The sequence below is a fragment of the Lepidothrix coronata genome, unplaced genomic scaffold, assembly GCF_001604755.1.
Source record: "Lepidothrix coronata isolate B3197 unplaced genomic scaffold, Lepidothrix_coronata-1.0 Scaffold133, whole genome shotgun sequence".
Classification (NCBI taxonomy): Eukaryota; Metazoa; Chordata; class Aves; order Passeriformes; family Pipridae; genus Lepidothrix; species Lepidothrix coronata.
This window is the reverse complement of record NW_016690313.1, coordinates 178,308-200,650: the sequence shown is the minus strand read 5'-3', so window position 1 is coordinate 200,650 and position 22,343 is coordinate 178,308. Positions and strand designations below refer to the sequence as shown.

At 36.1% G+C, this 22,343-nt stretch overlaps 1 protein-coding gene across 15 annotated transcripts in view; it reads right to left on the bottom strand.

Moving 5' to 3' along the window:
- The window catches only part of CCDC73 (coiled-coil domain containing 73), a 67,268-nt gene that overhangs the window by 33,223 nt on the left and 11,702 nt on the right, over positions 1-22,343 (bottom strand). For 10 of the 15 annotated variants that reach the window (XM_017826985.1, XM_017826980.1, XM_017826990.1 and 7 more), the window contains 6 exons: positions 20,612-20,766; positions 11,263-11,334; positions 7,877-7,948; positions 7,068-7,103; positions 5,258-5,332; positions 3,525-3,563 (listed from right to left, as the gene is read on the bottom strand). In XM_017826985.1, coding sequence (XP_017682474.1) covers positions 3,525-3,563; positions 5,258-5,332; positions 7,068-7,103; positions 7,877-7,948; positions 11,263-11,334; positions 20,612-20,743 — 426 coding nt within the window. In that variant the 5' untranslated portion in view covers positions 20,744-20,766. The remainder of the gene's footprint in view (positions 1-3,524; positions 3,564-5,257; positions 5,333-7,067; positions 7,104-7,876; positions 7,949-11,262; positions 11,335-20,611; positions 20,767-22,343) is intronic. The other 5 variants (XM_017826989.1, XM_017826987.1, XM_017826988.1 and 2 more) reach the window with 2 other exon arrangements.

Genomic DNA, 22,343 nt, shown 5'->3' with positions numbered 1-22,343 from the left:
GAGACACTGCAGGATAGGGAGGGGATGACCCTGGAGCTGGAGTAAGACCCACAGAATCTTGGTTCCTCTTCCTAATGTCTGATACTGCAAGAACAGGAATTATTGCCCTGCCCTCCACTAGTAATAAAGATAAGCTGGGATGGGGAGTGGAATTGATTGTGGCCATATGGTTTGTTGAGGCACAATGATTTCTTGGTGGAACTAGACCAGAGAAATAGCTCAGGGTCAAGTAGGTGACTGGAGGAACACAAAGAGGGAATTGCTCATATCTCAAAGATATTCTGGAAATTGAGTCACTAGTCAGAGGTACCCAGTGAAGCAGAAGGTGGTAATTGGGAGGTGAAAGTGTCAGAGAAACAAAGGAGATGTAGTGGCACGGGGACCTAAGGCAAGATCATGTGAAAATTATGCAAAGGGTTACCAATTGTAAATCTTCGAAATAGGGATTTTTTTTTCCACAATAGATCCTTTAGTTCCTACCATTTTTCTACTTAAAAATAATTTATCCTATATTACTGCCTTCTCACTGTGTTTTTAAACAACACAGTACGAATACAGGCAAACTCCTAAAAATGCAGGAAGGAAATAAAAATAACATTCCTATCATAGATTATTAAGAACAAACGAACTTTTAAGGTTTCATATACTTAACACATTCATATATTCATATATTTTATACATTTTGCACTAATTACTTTACAATTCACGTGGCAACTACATGTGTATTAGAAAACTAAATGGTGGCAGGGAAGCTCTCAGGAAATGCCAGTATTGTTGTTAAAATATCCCTGACACACGTTGGCCTATGCCAGGTAGGACTCATGCAAGGAGGTCCTGGGCAGAGTTGAGGGACTGTCTGCTGGGAACAATGTGGGTTATTTAGATCCAGCTTCCCTCTTTTCTGAAGAGTAATAGAGTTTATTCGACCTAGACCATTTCATTGCAGCTTCACAAAGTGGTTTCACACACATTTAGTTTGCCAGGACAAATACAGTCAGCAAGTGAAACTGGACTAGTCAGCAGTCTTGCACAGAGGCACCCACCCCTCACTGTCCCTCATTGACTACATAGAGATCTTGCACTCCAGATTTGCTCTTCTGAATGGCACAGATTTGGTTCCTAAAGCAGTCAACACCAGCCTCAATCTCATTCTTGGGATTTTTTTACATTTTAGCACTACAACATATATGTATATATTTAAGATTTAGATACTGCAGAAGACAAACAACTCCAAATGCTCACTCTCTCAGACACACCCAGGATCAGCCAATGTGAGTTTGTAAGGGAAGACAAGAACAGATGCTACACATAGAGAGTTCTGGCATTCTACAGTGAATCACCTGCCAGGTAACCAAAACCCGACCACAGCCATTTCTGGGCAGTTATGTCCTTATTTCAGCAGCAATTAAAGACTGCAATACAGAGCTCACACTCAAGTGTACTCTGTCAAGAGAACTGGCTTTGCAGTAACCACCCCATAGCCTCCTGACTGCATGAGCACTACTGTCCACATGCAGTGAGGTGCAAAGCCACTACACAGAATGCAATAATCAACACTTCTATTGTGGAAACAACAAAATAAAGAGGGATGAAAAAGAAATCTTTTATTTCTTTGTCTCTGTGCAGTCTTTCAATATGAAACTAAAGCTTCCACTGCCTCAAAATTATAGCATGTATTGTAAAATTTATACCAGCACTAAATTTTCACATAAACTTCAGTAGATAGCATGTTAAAATATGGTGTATATGTGAAGTATTAACATTGCATATATTAGACTAGAAGAACAGAATTAAAGGAACAAAACCAGAATGAAATGCTCCATCAGTAAGGCATGCTCAGTCCCTGGCATGCACAGAAGCTCTTTCACTGCCTGGCAGGGTTTCCAAGGTACCAGATACAAACTGAACAGCACATCTGCTTACTCTCAAAACACAAGCCAGGGCATGATCCAATCTGTCTTTAACAAAGCTAAAACTGAATTAGAAATGGAGCTCAAATAAATGAATGGTTTGGAGTTTCAACCAATTTTACTTTTAAACACCCTGCCATTTGCAATGACCAAGAGTCTACGTGGGCACCTACTACTCTGACACCTTGAACATATCATCTTTTTCAGTCAACTACTCAAGGAGTAAAGTTGGTAGAATTTGACCTGGTCTAAAACCTGCATAAGGCTGCAGGGAAGAATTCACTTCTGTCTACCTTGTGGGTTTTTTGTTTGCATCATTTCACATCAGGGCATCTTCCCATAAGTAAGTCCAAACTGTACATGTTACATTGAATGCTACCTGCAAAACAGGATTTCTAGGATCTTGTGCCCCACTTAATAGTGTTTTTAATTACCATGCTCTGTATCAAAGGTACAGTACCCCAATGTTTTCAAAATATTCAAATAATCAATTATTGAAAAGTTTCCAAACGTAAGAAAGGATGATATTCGTTTAAACAACACATATGCATTTCCAGCTTACAGAAAAGGTGTTGTCATTTAAATATTCTCACTCACATGGAAGACTGAGCTTGTCAGTTATGAACGAAAGATAATATGTGAAATGACCTAAATGTAAGTCCAATAAATTTCGTAAATTTTTAACACGTTTTTAGATCAGATGCATTTGAAGAACAAATACAAGTTAAAAGTGAAGTAAGACAAACCCCATTTTATGTTGCCTTTGATCTTTAACTTGTAGCCTTATCTCCCAGGTCAGAGGGCACATTATTCAATTTCACCATATTTTGTGTAAAACCACTGTAGCGTTGAAGATGACTTTCAGTACAAATGTCATGGTACTTAAAGCTAAACTGGACTCTAGTTTTTTGAGCTTCTTAATTAAAATCACAGTTTGTAATGGTCGGACAATATTATCTTTATCCTTTCCAGTTGAGCAGCAGCAGAATTTCCACAGCATTTATTCAATCAAGCCTAGCAGTGTTTCTGCAGCTCACTCTTTCGCTTCCTAAAACAGACAACAGGGTTCAGAGCAACTATGCTGTCACTCTGTACAAATTTATTCTCTGTGTCAAAGGGAGTGAGCTGGACTGGGTGAAATCTAAACTGTTCAGGGGAACTGATGTCAAGAAGTAATTCTGAGAAAAGGAGTAAAAAAGAGTGAGAGGAAAACCAGCATTTTTTCTTAAAAACAAACCCAAAAACTTCTTGGAATTACCTATTACTTTTTGAGACGACTATGCCAGATCTTATCAGAAATATAATTATATTATTCAAATCACAGTTTATAAAAAATCTTTAATCTATAAAGAGAACAAATGTACCTATTCTACTTTAATTCAATGAGAAAAAAATGCCACGTGCTAAACAGTAGCTATCACACTATAGAAACCTAAAAACATTGCATTTGTAAGTTTTTCACATTCGAAGCTGAGGCACTTCCTTGCATTATTTGTAATAATTACCACACATCATTTAAGTATTAAAGTTGGTTAGCACTGATTTATGCTCTAAGCAGACATTCTCTTCACATAAAAATTCTTCCTTATTTTCTTACTTTTATTAATTTCTTACCATTTCATTCAGTTTCTTTTGTAAAGTGTATTTTGAAATCTGTAAAATAAGAGAGTTATTCAATGAATTGTACTCACATTTTTTCTGACAACAACCTGCATATTTAGGTATTGTTATACCTAACATAATTTCACTTCAATATTTAAATTATGTAAAACCACTTTACACTGATTTGTTACCAGAGGAGCTTTGAAAAAATGCATAAAACCTTGTGTTTTCTGACAGGTATAAAAATAAAGTGTAAATGGACTCTTAGAAAGAAGAAAACAGAGACAGTAATTAAAGTATTCCCTCAACTCCTACAGGAATATATGTCTGTTCCCTGTTGGAAAAAAAAAGCCCAAAACCATCTAGTTAGATATTCTGAATGGTAGCCTAGAAAGAGATATTGTATCAATCTCACATGCTTTAATAATATTCAGCTGACATTAGAAGCCATTAACACTATTTTAATACACCATTGACAGAGTATTTTGATTTGAACAACACTGAAGAGTAAAAGGAAAAAAAAAAGAGTCACTTCAAAGAACCCAGTGTGTGCAAATCTTATACAGAAAACATTATTTCCAGGAAAAAACCAAGAGAACCATCATTTTAAGGTAGAATTCTGACCCTCTGGATAGAGAGGAATACAGAATCAAATTTAAAATTCCTCCAAACAATTTTCCTGGGATCACATGTTCATTGTGACCTCCTGCTTCCTCAAGCCACAGCAGAATTTCCTAGATATGAACTAAACTGTGACACAAATGTTTGATCTGTGAACACTAAACCTTTCAGTTAAGCTTCTTTTAAATTTCTGTTTTATCCTACAAGAGAAAGGCCAGTGGAATCTTTTATTCCTCCTGCTGTCCACATATTATGTTCAGCAGACCATGGAGGGATATTCTACATCATCTGTGCTATGCCAAGGTTTGAACAAGGCAACAAAATCCTTACAGACACTGCACAGAAGGCCAACCATGGGAATTAATTTCTTTTGCTCCCAAGATACGTTCAGTGCTAACTACATGGTTAAATAAACAATCTGATACCATGTAAATGCATCCCATCACAACAGAATGTTGATAAGAACCAAAGCAAGTTGCAAAATCATGGTAATAATCCATTATAACTAATTTGTTTTCAATAGAATTAATTATTATCCCACTCAGTTTTGAGCAGAAAAATAATTAGTTCCTGGTAATACCTGAAATCTGGCAATGAATTACAATGCTTATAATCCATTTTCAACATATCTGCTTTGGTCTTAAACCATGGATTAAGTGGTAAATACAGACACCTCCCAGTGAAACAAAGGAAAAGACCCAAAACCACAGGTAGCACTGCAAGTTGGAGGCCCAGAGCAAATGCTTATTTCTGTTTAGGAGTCCAAAACCAGAGATTCCAGACAGGTGAGAACTAAGATGACAAGAACAGAAAGAACCAGGAAGACTGTGGAAGTGAAAAGAAAGCCCACTTCACACACTATCTGAACCTTTGGGCCTGCAGTTCTTCTGGAGGAAGAGAACATTAGTTGGAAGGGGCTACCTTAGAGTAGTCTTGGCACTGAAGATTAGAACAGAAACTCAGTGTTGGTCAGGTGTCACATGTCTACATGTCCTAGAAAGATTAGATGAGAAGGCCTTAAAGACCCTCTTAAAAACTACTATTTTCTTACTAGCAAGAAAACTAAACCCAAAAAACACTTGCAATACCAAAAAAAAAGTCGTTTAACAAAAATAATAGCTTACCTGTAATGCTTTTAATGTTTCTTTCAGTCCATCAATCTCTTTTTCTTTTGTTTCTACAGCAAGGTGGTATTTTCCCTTTCAACAAAACCGTACTTCAGGATTTGGGTGGGATAAATGCATTTACATTAAGAATTCATCCAAAAGAACGTTACAAAAATGAATTTGGACTCTGCTATGACAGAACAAGTCATTGGTGAAAAAATTCAGCTAAATAATCTTAAACTGTAGAAATATATTGGTATACAAAGAAAAGTGAAAACACAATAGCATATTTTCACCACTTATGACCATACTCAGCAAGTTTTAAAATTTTCTGTTCTTGGAGAGACAAGCCTGACAAAGGCAGAATTAATAAGTTATTTTAATTTAGAACAAAGACACTAAATATAAAAAAAAAAAGTTTCAGGTAAATCCATTTTCTTATCTGCTGTAGAAGGGTCTTCACAGAAACAACTCCCTCAGTTTTTCCAAACCACAAAGACTGAACTGTAAGCTGCTATCAACAGAATTACTAAGTACAGTTTGTATTTTTCTATATATAAATATAAAAACACATGTGTGTTCATATACACACACACACATATGTATAAAATGAGCCCGTGAACAAAGTCAAAGGACTTCAGTAGAATTAAATCAGTTAGGCAGCAATCAGTGGAGAGCAGAATCAAATATCAGAGAATACACCAGGGAACACAAATGCATCCATTCAACCACCCCTGCATGTTCCAGACATTTCTAACATAGTGCTGGCTGGGCAATCTCCTGAAACCATCCTGATGATTAATAGTACACCTAATCTCAGCTGGAGCAAATATTGGTCTTTCAACTCTGTCCTGAAGCATGAAAGCTTCATTTATTCTTTCAGTTACTTTGGTATAAAAGTACTGAAAGTACAATTCAATTCAATGGAAGTATTTAGAAGGAAAAATTAATCAGCATACAATTTAATTCTGAAACAGTGGCTGCCACTGAAAACACAAATCAGAGACTAATAAGTGGGTATGTGTGGGCAAACAGAAAGTCTCAGCAAGAAGAAACTCCAAATACAACCAACAAAATAACTCAACCAGAAAACATAAATGCAGTAAACAAAGTTTACTTTGATGCACTTTCCAACCATTTGACCAGTTTGAAAATTTCTAAGTTGCTATGGAATGTGCAGATACTCATCTGCTCTTAACTACTGGGAAATTTGAGTGAAACAATAGAATCCACACACATACATTCATTGATTTCACTCTTTGAAACAGGCTCCTGGTACACTAAATGCAAATCCTTCATTCAGAGGAGGAAACAGGCACTCAACTTGGTATAAAAACTCACGTGGTTAAGAAAAATCACATAAATTCAGGGTTAAGTATATCTTGCTTCAGTTTAGTTCAAGTTTCTTATGAAACTGGTTCAGCTAAATCAAGAAAAGCCCTATTAAAATCTGGTTTCCCTAAACCAGTTAGAAATGTTATTTTTCACTAGTACTTGGAAGGGCCAAAGAAAGTTTGTCCAAACCCCAACCCCTAATAAAGTAAATTTTGTACAGTTTCAATACAGAAATATCAAAGAACACTCTTTCCCCCACTGATTTTTAGCATAAACCAATTTTAAAGTGACAATTCAGGAGTAAAGTTCCATAGGCTATAAACAAACAAACAAACAAAAAAACCCCAGAAGTAAATTCCTTTTGCAAAGGCCATAGCAAGAAAAATAACTTAACTGCAATTTACTTAGTTTATACTTGTTTGGTAAGTTATATGGCATTAGCATTTGCTTATGCACCTCTCTGGATGACAAATAACAAATAGTTACAGAGTACCTTCTCTTCTTCCATGGCAAACATCCTTGCCTGTAGCTTGATTATCAGTGGCATGGGAAAAAGAAAAACAAGAAACAAACAAAAAAAGTCAATACAACACAGGACATCAATTTTATTCATGCAACTTGACAAGACAATATAGTTATATTACCCTGCATAGTGTAATTACTGATTTTTTTTTAAACTACAGTCACAAACAGAGATCTGTGAATCTCAAATTATTTTTTCAAGACAAAAAATTAATTGCTTGCCAGTTTCTTTTTTTGTGTGACAGGATTGAGATGCAGCATTGGTGATAAATTCTTCATCCCCACGTGCAACAGTTTCAGTGCCTATGACTGTTCTCTGCAAGGTCTTTCAGCATTTAATATTTACTCATTATATATTATGGAGAGTAAAATGCAAGACTGACACATGTTGGCCAGAGTAAGTTCTGTGGCAGATCTTTTACCATGGTTTATGAATCTACCCTTGCAGAGGTCATGCCATCTCAGAGGGGAAAACAAAAAAAAAAAAACAACAAAACAGAACAAGAAAAATATTACAAGAAGCATTTTCTTCTTTAGGAGTTTTTTGGGGGAAAAAAAAGAAAGAAAAATCCCAGGAGGAGTGGTTTATTGGGAAGATCTGTCAAAATACAAGCATTATACTGTGTCCAGAAAAAAGAAAAGGACATGATTTCTCTGAGCTGTATATTCTAACATTTTCTATGCAACAGAAAAATATTTTCACACCAACTGGCAACTTGCTATGATGCCATCATATTAGAAAAATCTCACAGTCAAACCTAGAAGGCCTTATTTTGCTACCTGTTTTTTAAAAGCTGCCATAGCTTCTTTGTTCTGTTGCTGCAACGTGTCTGTCTGATGCTGCAGAGTCTCCTGCTCATGAGAAATAACAACAGTGTTATTTAAATATTATCTTAGAGCCAAGCATATACGTAGTATTTCCAGAAAAAAACCTGATTCCTGGCTAAGAAAGACATGACTGATTAAAAAACCCTGAAGACTAAAAAGAGGCATTTGTTAACTGATAATCATCTCTGGTAGCAGCTTCTCTTTAAGTCTTAACAGGTAACAATTCTCACCTCTGGAATACAGACCTGTTGCTAAGACTTCTGTAAGCAACTCCTTACCCATCCCACCAACCTGCAGATGTAATCCACAACCACTGCCATCTTAACACAGCATCTGGACACTGTTCCAGGTACTTATAATAGAATTTTAATACCCATTTAAAAGTATAATCCCATTTAAAATAACAATCTGGTATTCTGCTTTTAGTTAAACTTTAGTCACTTATCAAGCTACAAGAAAGAGCTGAGGGAGGGCAGAAAAGACTAAGTGTAAGGCCATAGTATAAAATTTTTATCATCCTCCTGCCTGGCTTTACTCTTACCTATAAAAACAAGAAAATGAGTTAGGATGTACTTTTTTTTGTTATGATTTCATGTCATGATCTTATAGATTAATACTACACTCTGCAAGTTAGAAATCTCAAACATCTTTAAGCATCATGCTTCTGTTCAAGATACTTCACCTTTACCAAGGAAGGCAAATATGGAAGATCAGGTTTTCTAAATCCTAGACACTAAAATATATTAGGTAAAGGTAGTCAAAAGGCTCTGTCCTTGAATAGCTATCTCAAAATATAGATGAGTTTAGGTAAGATGTATTAGTGTGAAACAGGAAACAAATCAGAAATGGCTGCACGAAACCAAATATAAATCGAGACTATTAAAAAGAACGAATGGGAGAAAATAAATTGATCATTTGTTTCTCACACAAGAAGTCTAATTTCTTCTTCTGCCTTAATTGAGAAAGTGAGAGCTTTTTAAACATGAAGCCCATTCCAAAATTGCTTTCCTGCAGCAAATTGGTGTTGCTTTCACATTCTACAAGTGAGAGCTGTTGCCCTTTGATACAAGAGTAGAATCCATGGTGGTTTACAGTCATGTACTTACTCATTAACTCATTGTAACATAAGTAGGGAAAGTTTTGATCTGCATCTAACAAACAACACATACTATGTAAATGAATATTCCAAAACATGAAAACAGAAGTCTTGAGAAAGGTTTTCCTCAGGTTGGCCCTTAGACTGTGTTCAAAGACGGGTTCTCCAGTGGGTAACAGGCAAGCCAAGGACAGTAAGAGAGCCAGAAGCAGGGACAGCAAATTGACTGCTCTCAGTGGACTTTTCCTGCTCACCACAGGACTAAAATTTTATATCCACTGTATTGTCAAATTAAGATCACACTACTTTAAATAAAAGGAATTCAAGTTGATATCATATAGTAATTTATGGAGATATAGGTTTGGTTTCATAAACCAGTCATCCTTTATACAATTTTGTCACAGATGTAATGAAAAAAAAAGCATTACTGAAGTCTTCATAACATACCACTTCCTTGTACTGTATGTTCAAGTGATGCATTTTACTCTTAAAAAGAGACAGGGGAGTGTCTACAAATATTCCTTTCCTAAAAAGCCTCACAGGTAAGACTATCAAAGACAATGATTATATATAACTCTCCCAGAAATTCAGTTTTGGAATATATTTTCCATATATGGCACGTATCCGTGGTGCAGGGAGACTGAAGAACTAAGTTATTTTTAAAAAATAAAGGCAAAATCAGTTTTGATATAGTGATGTTACAGCAAGTACAATGAGTATGCTTATTATATGTAAAGCAGTATTTTCTCCAGTTATTCTGTTTTCCCTGCCCTAGCACATTTTTCTCAAGAGCAGCAACAGTATTCATAAAATGTAGACAAATACTTGCTTTAAAATTGTAATATTAAACCAGAAACTTAGCTGAAGTCATGTCTTTATTTTAAACTAGTTTGTTAAATTTAAGGTAAAATAAAATGAATGACAGAAATGTTGACTGAAGGGGAAATCTCTGAAGGAAAAAACATAATGGAATCTTTGATAAGCCAGGGGAAGCTGCCTATGCACTGAACTACTACTGAGGTCAATGTGAGCCTGCATTCAGAAACCATCAGGACACTAATTCAATTTAAATGCCAGACTTAGAATTTTCATCTTACTGGAATCTCCAGGAAAGTTATAAGAACTTGTTCTTTGAAGTTCCAGAATATGTGCTCACATGAAGTTCCCCAAACCTACACCTTGTTGTTTTACATTACCTTTGCCATGTGCCAGTGTGCAGGAAAAAAAAAAGAGTTTACCTAATTACCTGTAAGTTCCACCTTTTTATTAATGGTAAATTGCTGTTTAAGGTCTCAGAATGGGTGGAAATCACCTCTTTTCAACCCAGATTATTAAGAACTGCAGTGCTAGGTAAGAAAAGCAAAGAAAGCTTACAAACTGAAAGCACTGTTGCTTTTACAAATATAAAATGTTTCCTGTTTCTCTGTGCACATATATATCTTTCAGGAAAGAAAAGCACATAGTTAGGATTATTAATTTAAGATTGTTAGGATGAACTCCAAGATGAAATAGTCTTCCTTTACTACTAAGATGTTAAAAATCCCAAGATCAAGGATAGAGCTGAAATTATTGTTTTTTCTGTGATCATAAAATATACAGAGTGAAGTCTTTTATCCTGTGACCCACTGACAGGGGTCATAAGTTTGATTGTATTAGAGAAGGGAATGGATTTCCTATGAAAGCATAACCTCAGGAGCCCCAGCTCCAAGAAGAATGTTAGACTTCTGTTACCGAAAACTTCATTCTGAATGTTTAAAAGCCGACAAACTGCTTTTGAGTATGTCTAACATACAAGTTCCCGTTTCAAAGAATTCTTTTTGGAAAAATTGTCGCTTCCAGAACATTGCAAGGGAAGTTGTTTGTTGTATTTGCACTTGCCAAAGTCAAGCATAATACAGAGAAGCTGCTGCACAGCTTCCCCCACACTAATATGTCAACATGCCTCACCTTAAGCTAAATATCTTATTGTTTCAATACTTCCCTCCTTCTGGACTGGAGATTTCCAGTCATGCCAAATATTTTGATAGTTTTTTGTTAAACACAGTTCTAGGCCAGGCACAATCCAAACCAATATAAAAGCTACACATGTTCATGGCTAAACAATAAACTCCTGGTTAGCACATTCTGCTACTAGAAATAACAACAGCCTTCAAAAGAGGAATGGTAGCAAATCACAATTTATGTTAATATATTAAAATTAAATCTCTGCAGGTCAAACACTAAGAGCATGCAGGAAAGTTACCTTCTGCCATTCAAGTTCCTGTTTCTCTACAACAATTTTATTTATTTGATCTTCATAATTAGTCTCCGTTTCCTGGTTAAAAAAAACCAAAGAAACAAATATAAGACAGTACCTGCAAATCAAACACCAACATAAGTCATGTACTCATATTTCTTCTTCCTTTACAGTCCAGTACACACAACAGTATGTGTCTGCAAACCACACAGATAAAAAGGAAACAGAAGCTCCCTGGATATGGCAAAATAGCAGATGAGTTCAGCTGGTTTGGTCAGAAAATTTGCAGAATAAATAACATTGATTGAAATGCATAGCAGAAGATTAGGAGCTGGGATTACAGCTCTCTTAATTAGCAGGAATGGTTCCCTCTTCACACATATTATCTTCTGCATCTTACAACAAAACCAGACTCAAAGGGAATAAACCAGACTTGACTTCACCATTGAAAAATGATTCTGATGAAGAGAGTCAAAAAAGGAGATGAAGAGAAATTCAGCAAGCTGCAAAATGCTTTATGGATCCACTGTAGTCAGTGATACAGATAATCGTGGTTAATGACTCAGAATCTTTAGGACTTCTTAAATATTCCACTCACAGCATTTGAACCTTTATGCTTTTTGACATCTCCTAGGGACAAGTGAAAGTTTGTGTCAGCAACTACTTCTGTTATTACGGAAAAAGCTAAATGTTTATCATAACCTTCGTGCTGAGAAGCCTCCAGACCTATCAAATAAAAGAAGTTAAACATAATCATGGATAATAAACACATTTTTGATAAAATGAGCTATCAGAAAATCTGAGAAGACCATAACTGAAGTCTGAAGTTTCCTTCACAATCCAGAAGAGGTACCAGCAACAGGAAGGTGTGTTCTCCAGTTTCCCTGTTCTTTCAGAATCACCTTATCAAGAATCTAACTATTACTGTGATAATAAAGGAGCCTTATCTGCTGATAATCACAGATGGTAAAAAATTATGAGAATTTCCCTGAAACATTCTGGTATTAAAGTCAAATTTTCCCTGACAGGAATCAGCTTCCCTTCTGAACCAAATTTTTATGAGCATGGGCCTTGCTTTTCAAATACAATACTCAAAAAAAAAAAAAAGATAGAACAGGTTCCCCTGTGGAACAGTCATGACTTCTTGCAAGAACAGTATTCAGGCTTTGATGCATGTCATAAGCAATTCACCACTGTCCTTTTATTGCATGTAGTCAAAATAATGAATATCCCTTAAAGACCCAGGGAGCTACACTAATGTGTCACTCTGAGCCTCAAAAGGCAGATTTCCTGCCTTTTCTCTGCACACTGATGATCAGCTTGAAAAGGGGACCACATTAAGGTAAGACAAGACTTCTCTTTGATGAATTGTTGCACTAATAACATTTGCTGAGGTCTTGTGTTGGACACGCTCCAACAAGGGCCAAACTGACTGTGTGAGGGTAAAAGAATATTCCCAATACTTGAACAGTGTATTTTGATATATTATGTGCACATTTATGCTCTTTTGAGTTCAACTTCCCCACTAGAGTTTGAAACCTGCAATGTAAATTCATGAATAAATTAGTGCTCTTGAAATGACTCACATGTCAAGAAGTGATTATAATCCTTAGGAAAACAGTGACATCTCAGGAAAAAAAAAATGGATTTTTCTAGTAAAAAATTAAAAGCAGGCCTCGAAAAAATTATTGCCTTAAAACTGGGGTTTAAGTAAAATTCTACTGAATTGCAGTACCATGAACAACTATTACTTACCATGAGGGAAAAAATAATCCCCTCTGGATGAAGTAATACATTTCCTGACACACTGAAAGAACAAACTGAGGCTCTTTCTCCCTCCACAGTGAAGCAAACAATACAAATGCTTTGGTTATCAAGTATGCTGCATCTTTAAGAAATGCAATTCTTTCCTAAACTCAGTACAAATGAGGGTTCCAAGTTTTTGATACAAGGATATTTACAACACTTCAACAACTGGTGCAAAACAGTTCTGAAGAAGATTTTGCAACCCTTTCCACTTAGTATAATATTTGATTCATGGTCCCACTGTATCATCAATAGACAATAAAACAGCAAAATACATCCCGAGGTGATTTAAAATAGGTTTTTGACATCTTTTAGAGGGTTTAGGGTCAAAACTGACTTCCTTGATTGACAGTTTACAGGTACATGTGTGGATGGAAACACACTTCTATCCACAGGAGGCTACTCCTGAGCATTTCAAGAGATGCTTGCAGGGTCTAAAAATATACCTCAACACTCACGTGAATTTTTGCATTTTACAAAACACTAAACACAAATATAAAATTAAAATTTGGCTTCCAGAAAACTAGAGAAAAGTTCTTTAGCTTTTGCTTCTCCGGTAAGTACCAGTAGAATATAGATGGAGAAGAGACCTAAAGGTTTCATATGCTTTAAGGTAAAAAAAATTAAAATTAAGACAACTTGAGAGATTATCAATGCTTCCCAGTTCTGCCCTAACAAATAGTACTTCAGAGTTGCAATGACTTTGTTTTCTGATACTAATCTACAAGTACTGAAGGAAAATACATCCCCTTCATTTCCCTGGAGTGTTAAAACCAAACAAGTTTGACTTAGAGCTCCTTATAAAGGTGTAATCTTAAACCATTTAAGTCATTAAGCAACAAATGCTATTAAAATGATATATTATTAGGAAAAATGTTGCTCGAAACTTTAAGAAAATGGCAATACATTCCATTTTAAGCAAGTCCTTTGCTGGGAGTACTAAACAGGATAAGAACCAAAGTTCTAAGTGAACAACACTCCTCCAACCTACCCCCAGATTATAAAGGAAAATCTGGAAACTATCAAAAATGTGAATGTATGTAACTACTGTTGAAAAAAATAAACATCATAAATACTTAAACCGAGAATGACAATTACATGACAAAAACGTTCTCATGTGAAATCGCCGACAGTTACAAGCCTTATCCATCATTTTTACATCTTTCAAAGGACATTTACAGTTTATCCATTTTGAATGGAAAGCTTTTAAAAACTTGTGTGAAGCACTTTTTTTTTTTAGAAGTTCTATCAGCTGTTTAATAAGACAAAAACATTTTTGTTATACTTAGGAGAAGGATATTGTATATAACCCTGATGAGGTATCAAAAACCCGCAAAACCTTACAAGTGTTCATTTTTTATTAGACGCCTTAGGACTACATGGATTTAAGTGTTTTTATAAAAAAGACTACCATAACAATAAAAGAGGAGTAATTTGATGGTTTATTTACTCGTTATAACCTTTAGAAAGTGTCAAGCCTTCTTTAAAGTGTTTGCTTCGGGCTGTGGTTTTACAAGATGGGCTGTGGATTGGTCAAGCCCCCTCGATTCCTGACCCTGAACAGATTTAGGAACAGAGTACAGCTGGCTTGTGTCCAAGCAGCCAAAACTGCTGCTAGGTACTTTTATTATCTTTTTCAAACTCACAATCTACCTCCTACAAAATTGCACATCCAATTCTCATGCAGGTCAATCAAATACTACTCACTGAAACTACAGTTTCCCATTGTCTCATACTAGAATTAGAATTCCCTTCATGAACTAAACAGAGCAGTATAACTTTTAGTGGACTTTATGGATATCATTTTTAAGTTTGGTTTCCAGCACAGATTTTAAAGGGAGGGAAAATATTTATAGCAGAGTTATTCTAACTTTAGTTCCTGATAAAACATTTTGGATCTTAATAGTTACGACAGTTAACAAAAAACCGTAGCAACCATATGTTTGGAACCTGTTCTCAAAAATTTCAGAAGCAAAGACACAGAAATGCATCCCAACCACCTTTTTCCTTTGGAAATCTTTCATTGCTCTGTCCTTGACTCTACTGCACAGGCTGCAATTGTTCTATATTTAAATAAATCTCATCTATTGAAATGTATTCCTAGATAAGCATTGCATTGATACTTCCAGTGCTCTTCTCTCCAACTGCAAGAATTGTTCCCCCCCCTTTAATTCCTTTTTTTTTCCTCTATCCATTAAGAAAATGAAATCAAACTCTTCACCATTCTGTTTGTTAGCAGTTAGAATTGTTATTTGCAATAAACCTCACTAAAATCTTGCGTTTTCATAGCAGCCTCTTTATTTCCAGAAAATGTTTCTCCTTTACTTTCCAAAATACTAATTGTCCTTCTCATGAACAAGTATTAAAACATACAGTATTAAAACATTTCTTTCTTTCATGATTCTATACTTATCCTATGCAGTAGCCTGAAAATAACTTAAAACCAAGCTCTGTTTAATTAAAAAGAAAAAAAAAAAGTAAATCTGTATTTATGCAATAATTTCATTCAATCTCATGGTTTTGGTCACTGTAGATGGTTGCCACAGAGCTGCCTATAGAGCTACAGGTGCCTCTGGTGCCCTTTGTAACTTTTCTGCTGTTCTACACCTCTGAAGGGGGTTCTGCTTCTGCAGAACACGCCTCCAACAAGATTTAGCACTTGGTGGATTGTAATGTTTCTAGGGATTTTTTTTAGGTCTAGATATAGGCCAACAAATATGACCATTATGATCATAACTGGCATGTCCACTGATATTGTAATGCCACTGATAACTCAAGTTCAGTCCCTCTGCTTTGCTCATTCTGAGAAGTTTATGGTTTCATCAACTTTCTTCACTTAATATCTCAAAAAGCAACTTGTCTTTTGGGCCCAAGTGACATTTCCAGCCCCATTTTGCAGTGCAAAGCAGAAGCACATTTTAGGAAAGTGAGAGAGTAGTCAAGGGTGAGCAAAGCTCCTTCATGTCCTGCCTCTAAGAAGAACTAAAAACAGGCCTCTGTGCTGAAGGACACGGGTTAGAAGAGCCAAAGCCACAGCAAAGTTAGAGTAGGAGGAATTTGAGATAAATTGCTCAAAACTCTCTGAAAAGAAGAGCACATCTAGCTCTGCAGTACCAGGGTGAACTGTGGCTTCCGAGAACAGCAACCAGGAAAAAAAATCCAGGAGAGGTGTTGTGAGAGCCATAATGTCTGTCTGCAGCATGGCAAGAGATGTGAGTCAGGATTTGGCTCTTTTAGCAAATAAGTAAATATCCTTCTAGTGTTTTCTTCCTTGATGGCTGCTCACTGGCATCAGCATGGAAGTGGGTAAGCACCAAAAGGTCTCACATATCAAAACAGAAGAAGGCAGAAGACAGAAAGCAACAGAAACTCAGAAAAACAGGGGACAGAAAGAGGGGAGAAGAGCAATAAGGGCAGGGAAAGTGAGTGAACAGCAAAATGATAGCACCAACCAGCTTTTAAAGAATATTCCTGTCCACAACATGGAACTGATAGCAGAATGAATTCTGAGACCCCACATTTCTGTGCTGTGATCAGACATGAAACTCCTGTGAGCACAGGTAGAAAATCTGTAGCCAATCAGACATCTCATCCCCCCTTCTGGTGGCTGGTTCTAATGCCACCTGCTACATCAACACACTCCTTTGGCTCAAGCAAGGCCAAAGTTTCATGTAGTGCTTGATGCTAAATAGTAGGGTGATAAGTACCAGTAACAGCAAGTCAATATGGCTTCAATTTACAAAGGGTGGTGGGTTTTTTGGGGTGGGAGGTGAGGGTTTGTCCAGGATTCTAAAGAATCCTATATTAAAATCTTTATTTGAACACAGAAAATGTTTTTTATGGGTAAAATCAATGCTCTTCGGAAATCTAATGTTCTTTAATACAACACAGTTTTCTTTTATGGCAAATATTACCCTTGTGAGAAACACAAGAAAACCTGAGAGCTGGAAAAAATTATTAAGTATTTTAATTAAAAGAGAAGCACTACCAAGTTATACCTATATCATAACTGCTCAAAGAGAAAAGAGGAAAATTTATTGTTTGTCACTTTGACTAAACAGAAGAGTATCAAAGTTAATAAATTCAAGGCACAAAGGACAGAATCTACAGTATCACCCAGGCTTTATGAGGTCTCAGTTAACACCAGAAAGAGCCTCAACAGCTGCTTGTTTTCAGGTATGGAAACAGGTCACTGACGCTTATCCTTTGCACCAAATAAAACATTACTAAAATTTTACAAATCATCACTAAAATTTATCTTCCTTGTGTTCAGCTAATCAACATCCACGGTGCTTCAGCTGCTACTTAAAACCATCCATACCCCCAGGGTGGTAGAATTCCCTTGATTTCTTATGTTTACATGCTTTTCTGCCTAAGGATGTTTTTTTGGTATCTAGGACAAGGAAGAAAATAACACAATATATCTGCCTTCTTGTCCTTGTAAACATTTTTCTTAGACCTAATGTCAGTTGTCCTACATGTATTACACTTCAGAAAGCATTAAAGACTTCCAATTTGACCTACTACTCCACAACTTCATGCTGCCAAAATTGATTATATTTATCCCTTAAGCAAAGGATCATCTCTTATATCCCAATAAGATGCACTCAGTTGACTGTGGATCGAGGTTGACAGACCTGGAACAAAGTGAATGGGATATCCAGCACAAAAGAATCCCTGATCAGAGTTTGATGAGTGGGAAAGCTAAACTGGAAAAAAAAAAAATAGGACATTCAAACTACTGGAGTGTGAAGTAATCCCTGGGGGGGAAGAAGAAAGAGAAATGTAATTTTTGGTAGGTTTTAATTACATACATATTCATATTATGTCAATTCATATTGAGAACAAAGACCCTATGGAACAGCCAAAAGAATAAAGTGAAGCCGTATCAAGTATTAGCAATTTATTTATCAATTTATTTATCAATTTATTTATCAATTTATTTATCAATTTATTTATCAAGTTTAAGCAATTTATTCTTTAGAACAAACAGGCACAGCTATCAGTGACTGGGATTTCATCTCACTTACTATGAGAAAATCCTCTAACTATTTTTGAGAATTTAATACAACTATACATTTAACCAAGAAAAACTGAGAGATGCTTTGAAGTAACCCCATGATTTGAATAAGCATATTCAGGAAAAAAAAAAAATATATTTCTACTTTAAAATAGTATCTGATGACATCAAGTAAGGACTGCATCAAGTGTCTCAAAATATTTTCATATTTAAGAGTTTGATTTTCATCTGTCTAGCTTCACACTGCTAATTTCATCTCCAAATTTATTTTTATTAATCTGAATTTATACTGCAGCTTAACCAACCATCCAAGGCAGTTTATTACATTCAAAATACACAAAAGTTCCTGTCCTGAAGAATCTCCCAAGTGACAAGCAAGACCAACAACGGGAAATAAAACAGAAGCAAGCAGATGTAAAGTAATCTCATCTAAGGTCAAGCCACAGGTCAAAGACAAAATTGAGAGTGAAATGCACCCTACTGGCTCTGCTGCCTCCCTCAGGCTGCCAAGTCTACTGAACCTCACTAGAACCTGGAAAAGAAGTGGTAAAAGCAGCAAGAAACCTGCAGAACTGCAACTTTTCCTTCGCTTTCTTATGGAGCAGATGACACAGTTTTTATGTTTCGTTCTTGTCCGTGGAAAAATGAGCACGGTGCAAGACAGGCACAGTAATCCTCTGAGTTACCCCTGTGCTGCCTTCTTCTCAGGGCTGGTTAACAGAATAACCTCATGTTGGTTGAATTCGTAAAAAATTCATACCTAAAATCAGGAGAGGATTTTGTAGATGGTTTTTTTGGGGGCAAAAACATCCATACAAAGTTCTACTTAAAAAGATGACATCAGGCATAGCCATATTATTCTATAACCCTTGCTTGTTCAAAATATTAATGCTTTATATTCCAAATTTCAAACATACTAAGCAAGCAGCCCTGAAATGATTGTTAAATCAAAACAAAACAAGATGCATCCAGGGATACTTGAAGATTTCAAACTGGCTGCCTGTAAAAAGCTCAACCTTTTTTTTACCTAAATTTCCACCTGAACAGGTAAATATAAAAAAATATATATATTTTTCAGGGTAAAGGAAAGCACAGCTATTTTAGAAACTTAGGGTCACATCTTAACTGTGGAATTGACTCTTGGCATTTGCATCAGTTTTGAAACTAAAAATACCTTTAAGGCAAAAAATTACTCACCTTCACAGGGTGACTTTTATAAAATCACAGAATCTTATAGTATAGCAGACAAACAAAAACAGACCAAAAAAACCAAAAAAATCCCCAAAGATGAAACTCCAGAGCACTCCATAAAGACTGCAGGCTCTGACCAAGTGCATCAAAAATGCAAGGTTAAGTTAACAATGTAAATGGAATTCAGCTAACAGATCTTATAAAGAAAATATACTGCAATTATTAGAATAAACTATTCAGTCTTTACTTTTTAATACAAAAATAGTTAGGCTGGAGTAAACACTACCATTGTAACACAGGTCTGGGGATCAGACCATGCTGGATTTCAACAATACTGCACCAAGAAGGCAGCATCATGCAGCCTTTTTCTACTTTTTATTTTATGGCAGTCATTCTTTTGTTTATGGTAGTCATTCTTTTGTTTATGGCTCTTAAAGAGAGGATTATAGCATTTAACTTAGATCAAAATAAGCATAAATCAAGCATGTCATCAATACTAATATTTTAAAAGTAATAATACAGATATTTTGAACAGGTCAAATTCATCAAATGAAGCAAGATACACTTTGGGTCTTTCAATATACACAATATACAGTTCAGGAACACTGAGGGGGGAAACAGAACCAAATGTTTACACACACACACACAGCTGAAAAAGGAACCAGGGAAAAATACAACTGAAAAATTAACTACAGGAAAACTACACACCAGTGCAGAATCAATATTACCTTGGTACTACAAGATGATTCAACTCACAGTTAAAAAAACAAAATATCCCCACCCTGAATACTCAATGCACTGTTATTGCAGGAATCTAGCTTAATAGTCTAGCAACTTAAAAATGGTGAAATAAAGTTATCACAGTAGCTCTTTGCCCTCTTATGTAATTCTGAAAAGCACAAATAAATGGACAAAAATAAGTCAAAAATCATTGCTCTTCTGCCAAACGTCAAATCAATTATGAAAAGAGAAAGACTTAGGGACTTGGCAATTACTTGGATTCTTTCTTTTCTGTCAAAGTCTGTTCTTAAAGAGAAGAACTACAATGAAATAGAAAAATTTAATGTAGATAATTTTGTCAATAGCCTGGTCATCAACCATCAACTCTGCACACTAGCACAGGAAAACCAAATTCATTCCCCGGCAACCCTGTTGTCTTTGTGGTGTCTACAGAGAAATTTGTCATACAGACACTACCTAAGCCTATGATATTTTTAAACAAAACCCTGGCTGGTGAATTACTTAAAATACAGGCACGCTTCTGCAGCATTTTCTCTGATTACACACAGGGAGACAGAAACAAGACAAAGACACTAAAGCCAACACAAACAAATTTACCCTTCTGATCCGCAGTTCTTCTGTTGCCTCCAACAAACTCGTCTTGAAGTCCAACAGTCGAATGGAAAGTAACGTCTCTGATGGACTCTGAAGAGTGTGGTCAAGTGCCTGTGCTTTGAAGTCTTCATCCATTCTTCCAACTTGTTTCTGCAAAATTAAGATGTGCATTTCCTCTCCGGTTTATCTTTAAGAGAACATTCAAACTGCAAAACTCGCAAATATGGAAGCAAACTCATTTTTGAAAAGAGTAAAACTACCAACTGCAATATTTCCATATCAAATTTGTGTGCAATATTGTAAAAGAAAACAAACAGCTTTATCATTAATCCACAGTACTCCTTTCCTTCTCCCCTTTATTTTTTGGTTTGGTTTTAGTTTTAAAAACAAAGACTGATGAGCAGAAAGAAGTAGCACGGGCTGTTTTCTAGATCTCCTGCCCTGCACTGGCATGAAGGTGCTGCAATTAATGCATCAGGCCATGAAAAAGTAACTGCCTACCTACAAGATTTCAAAAATCACAACATGGGCTCACTTTTAAAGGAAACCTTCAGACTGGCCTGAAATTAGGAACTCAAGGTAATACTCACAGTCCTTGCTTCTGAATTTTAACAAGAAAACTTTCTGATTCTGCTACTACTAGATCAAGTATCAAAATGTTCCACTCTAAGCCAGCTGCATCAACTGTTGTCAAGCAAGGAGTTGTGCTAACATGAGCCCCAGGTGCCTCTGTTAGGACGAAGCGTGTTTGTTAGTGACATCAGAGGTGAATTATTCATAAAAATTTTATTTCACATTTTATTCACAAAAATTTTATTTCACCTTTTATTCACAAAACCAGAACAAGTGTACACACTTCATCTGTACTTCCCAGATTATAATTTTTAATTCTTGAGCCTGAATTTTCACCAGTCCACTAGAATACAGGACACTATCCCTCCCAGAGACACCCCGTGTGTGTCTCTGCACTAAGAATTACAGAGGTAGGGTTAGAGCACAGGAGTTATGACTGACCTGGCTGCTGCCACAGAACCTCTAGGAAAGAATTCCTGCAGGAAGAACAGAGACCTGGTCTGTATCATGGGGCCATAACAACTACAAATCAGGGCTCACCACTTTTTCTGCTGTTGTCTAAATAAACCCCTCACATAGATCACGTTTAAGCTGCTTGGTCATGGATAATAGATTGACTCCTTGCTCAGCTGCCCCACCACCCAAGTTATTTTGTTAGTGAAACAATGGGTTTGCTAAAAAACAGACAAATCAGGCTCATTTTTGCCTTTCATTTTCAAACATATGACCAACATTGAACTGCTCAGTATGAAATATATAAATTCTTTTGTCGGTGTCAAAATGTGTGTGTTTGAAGGACTTCTGAAGAGGCAGCAAATCAAGTCTGAATAAGAACCATGTATAAACAAGCACCACTTCAGGCAGCAAATCTGTTGTGTCAATGTGCCAACATGAATCAGGCACTGTGCAGGCAATCTGCATACATTTTAGATACGGGTTTTTTTTGAAGAAAAACATTAGGATAAAAAAACCACTACTTATATTTTAGCCAAAGAATTTAGAATTGGTGAACTCACACTCTCCCAAAAGCACATTGAAAATTTTGTTTGCTTCACCCAAGTTTTCAAAACTGTTTCCTTACTGAGAGATGTTGCACCAATAACTCATGAAGAACTACCACAAACAAACTTCTGATATCAAGTATTGGGAGATGATCATAGCT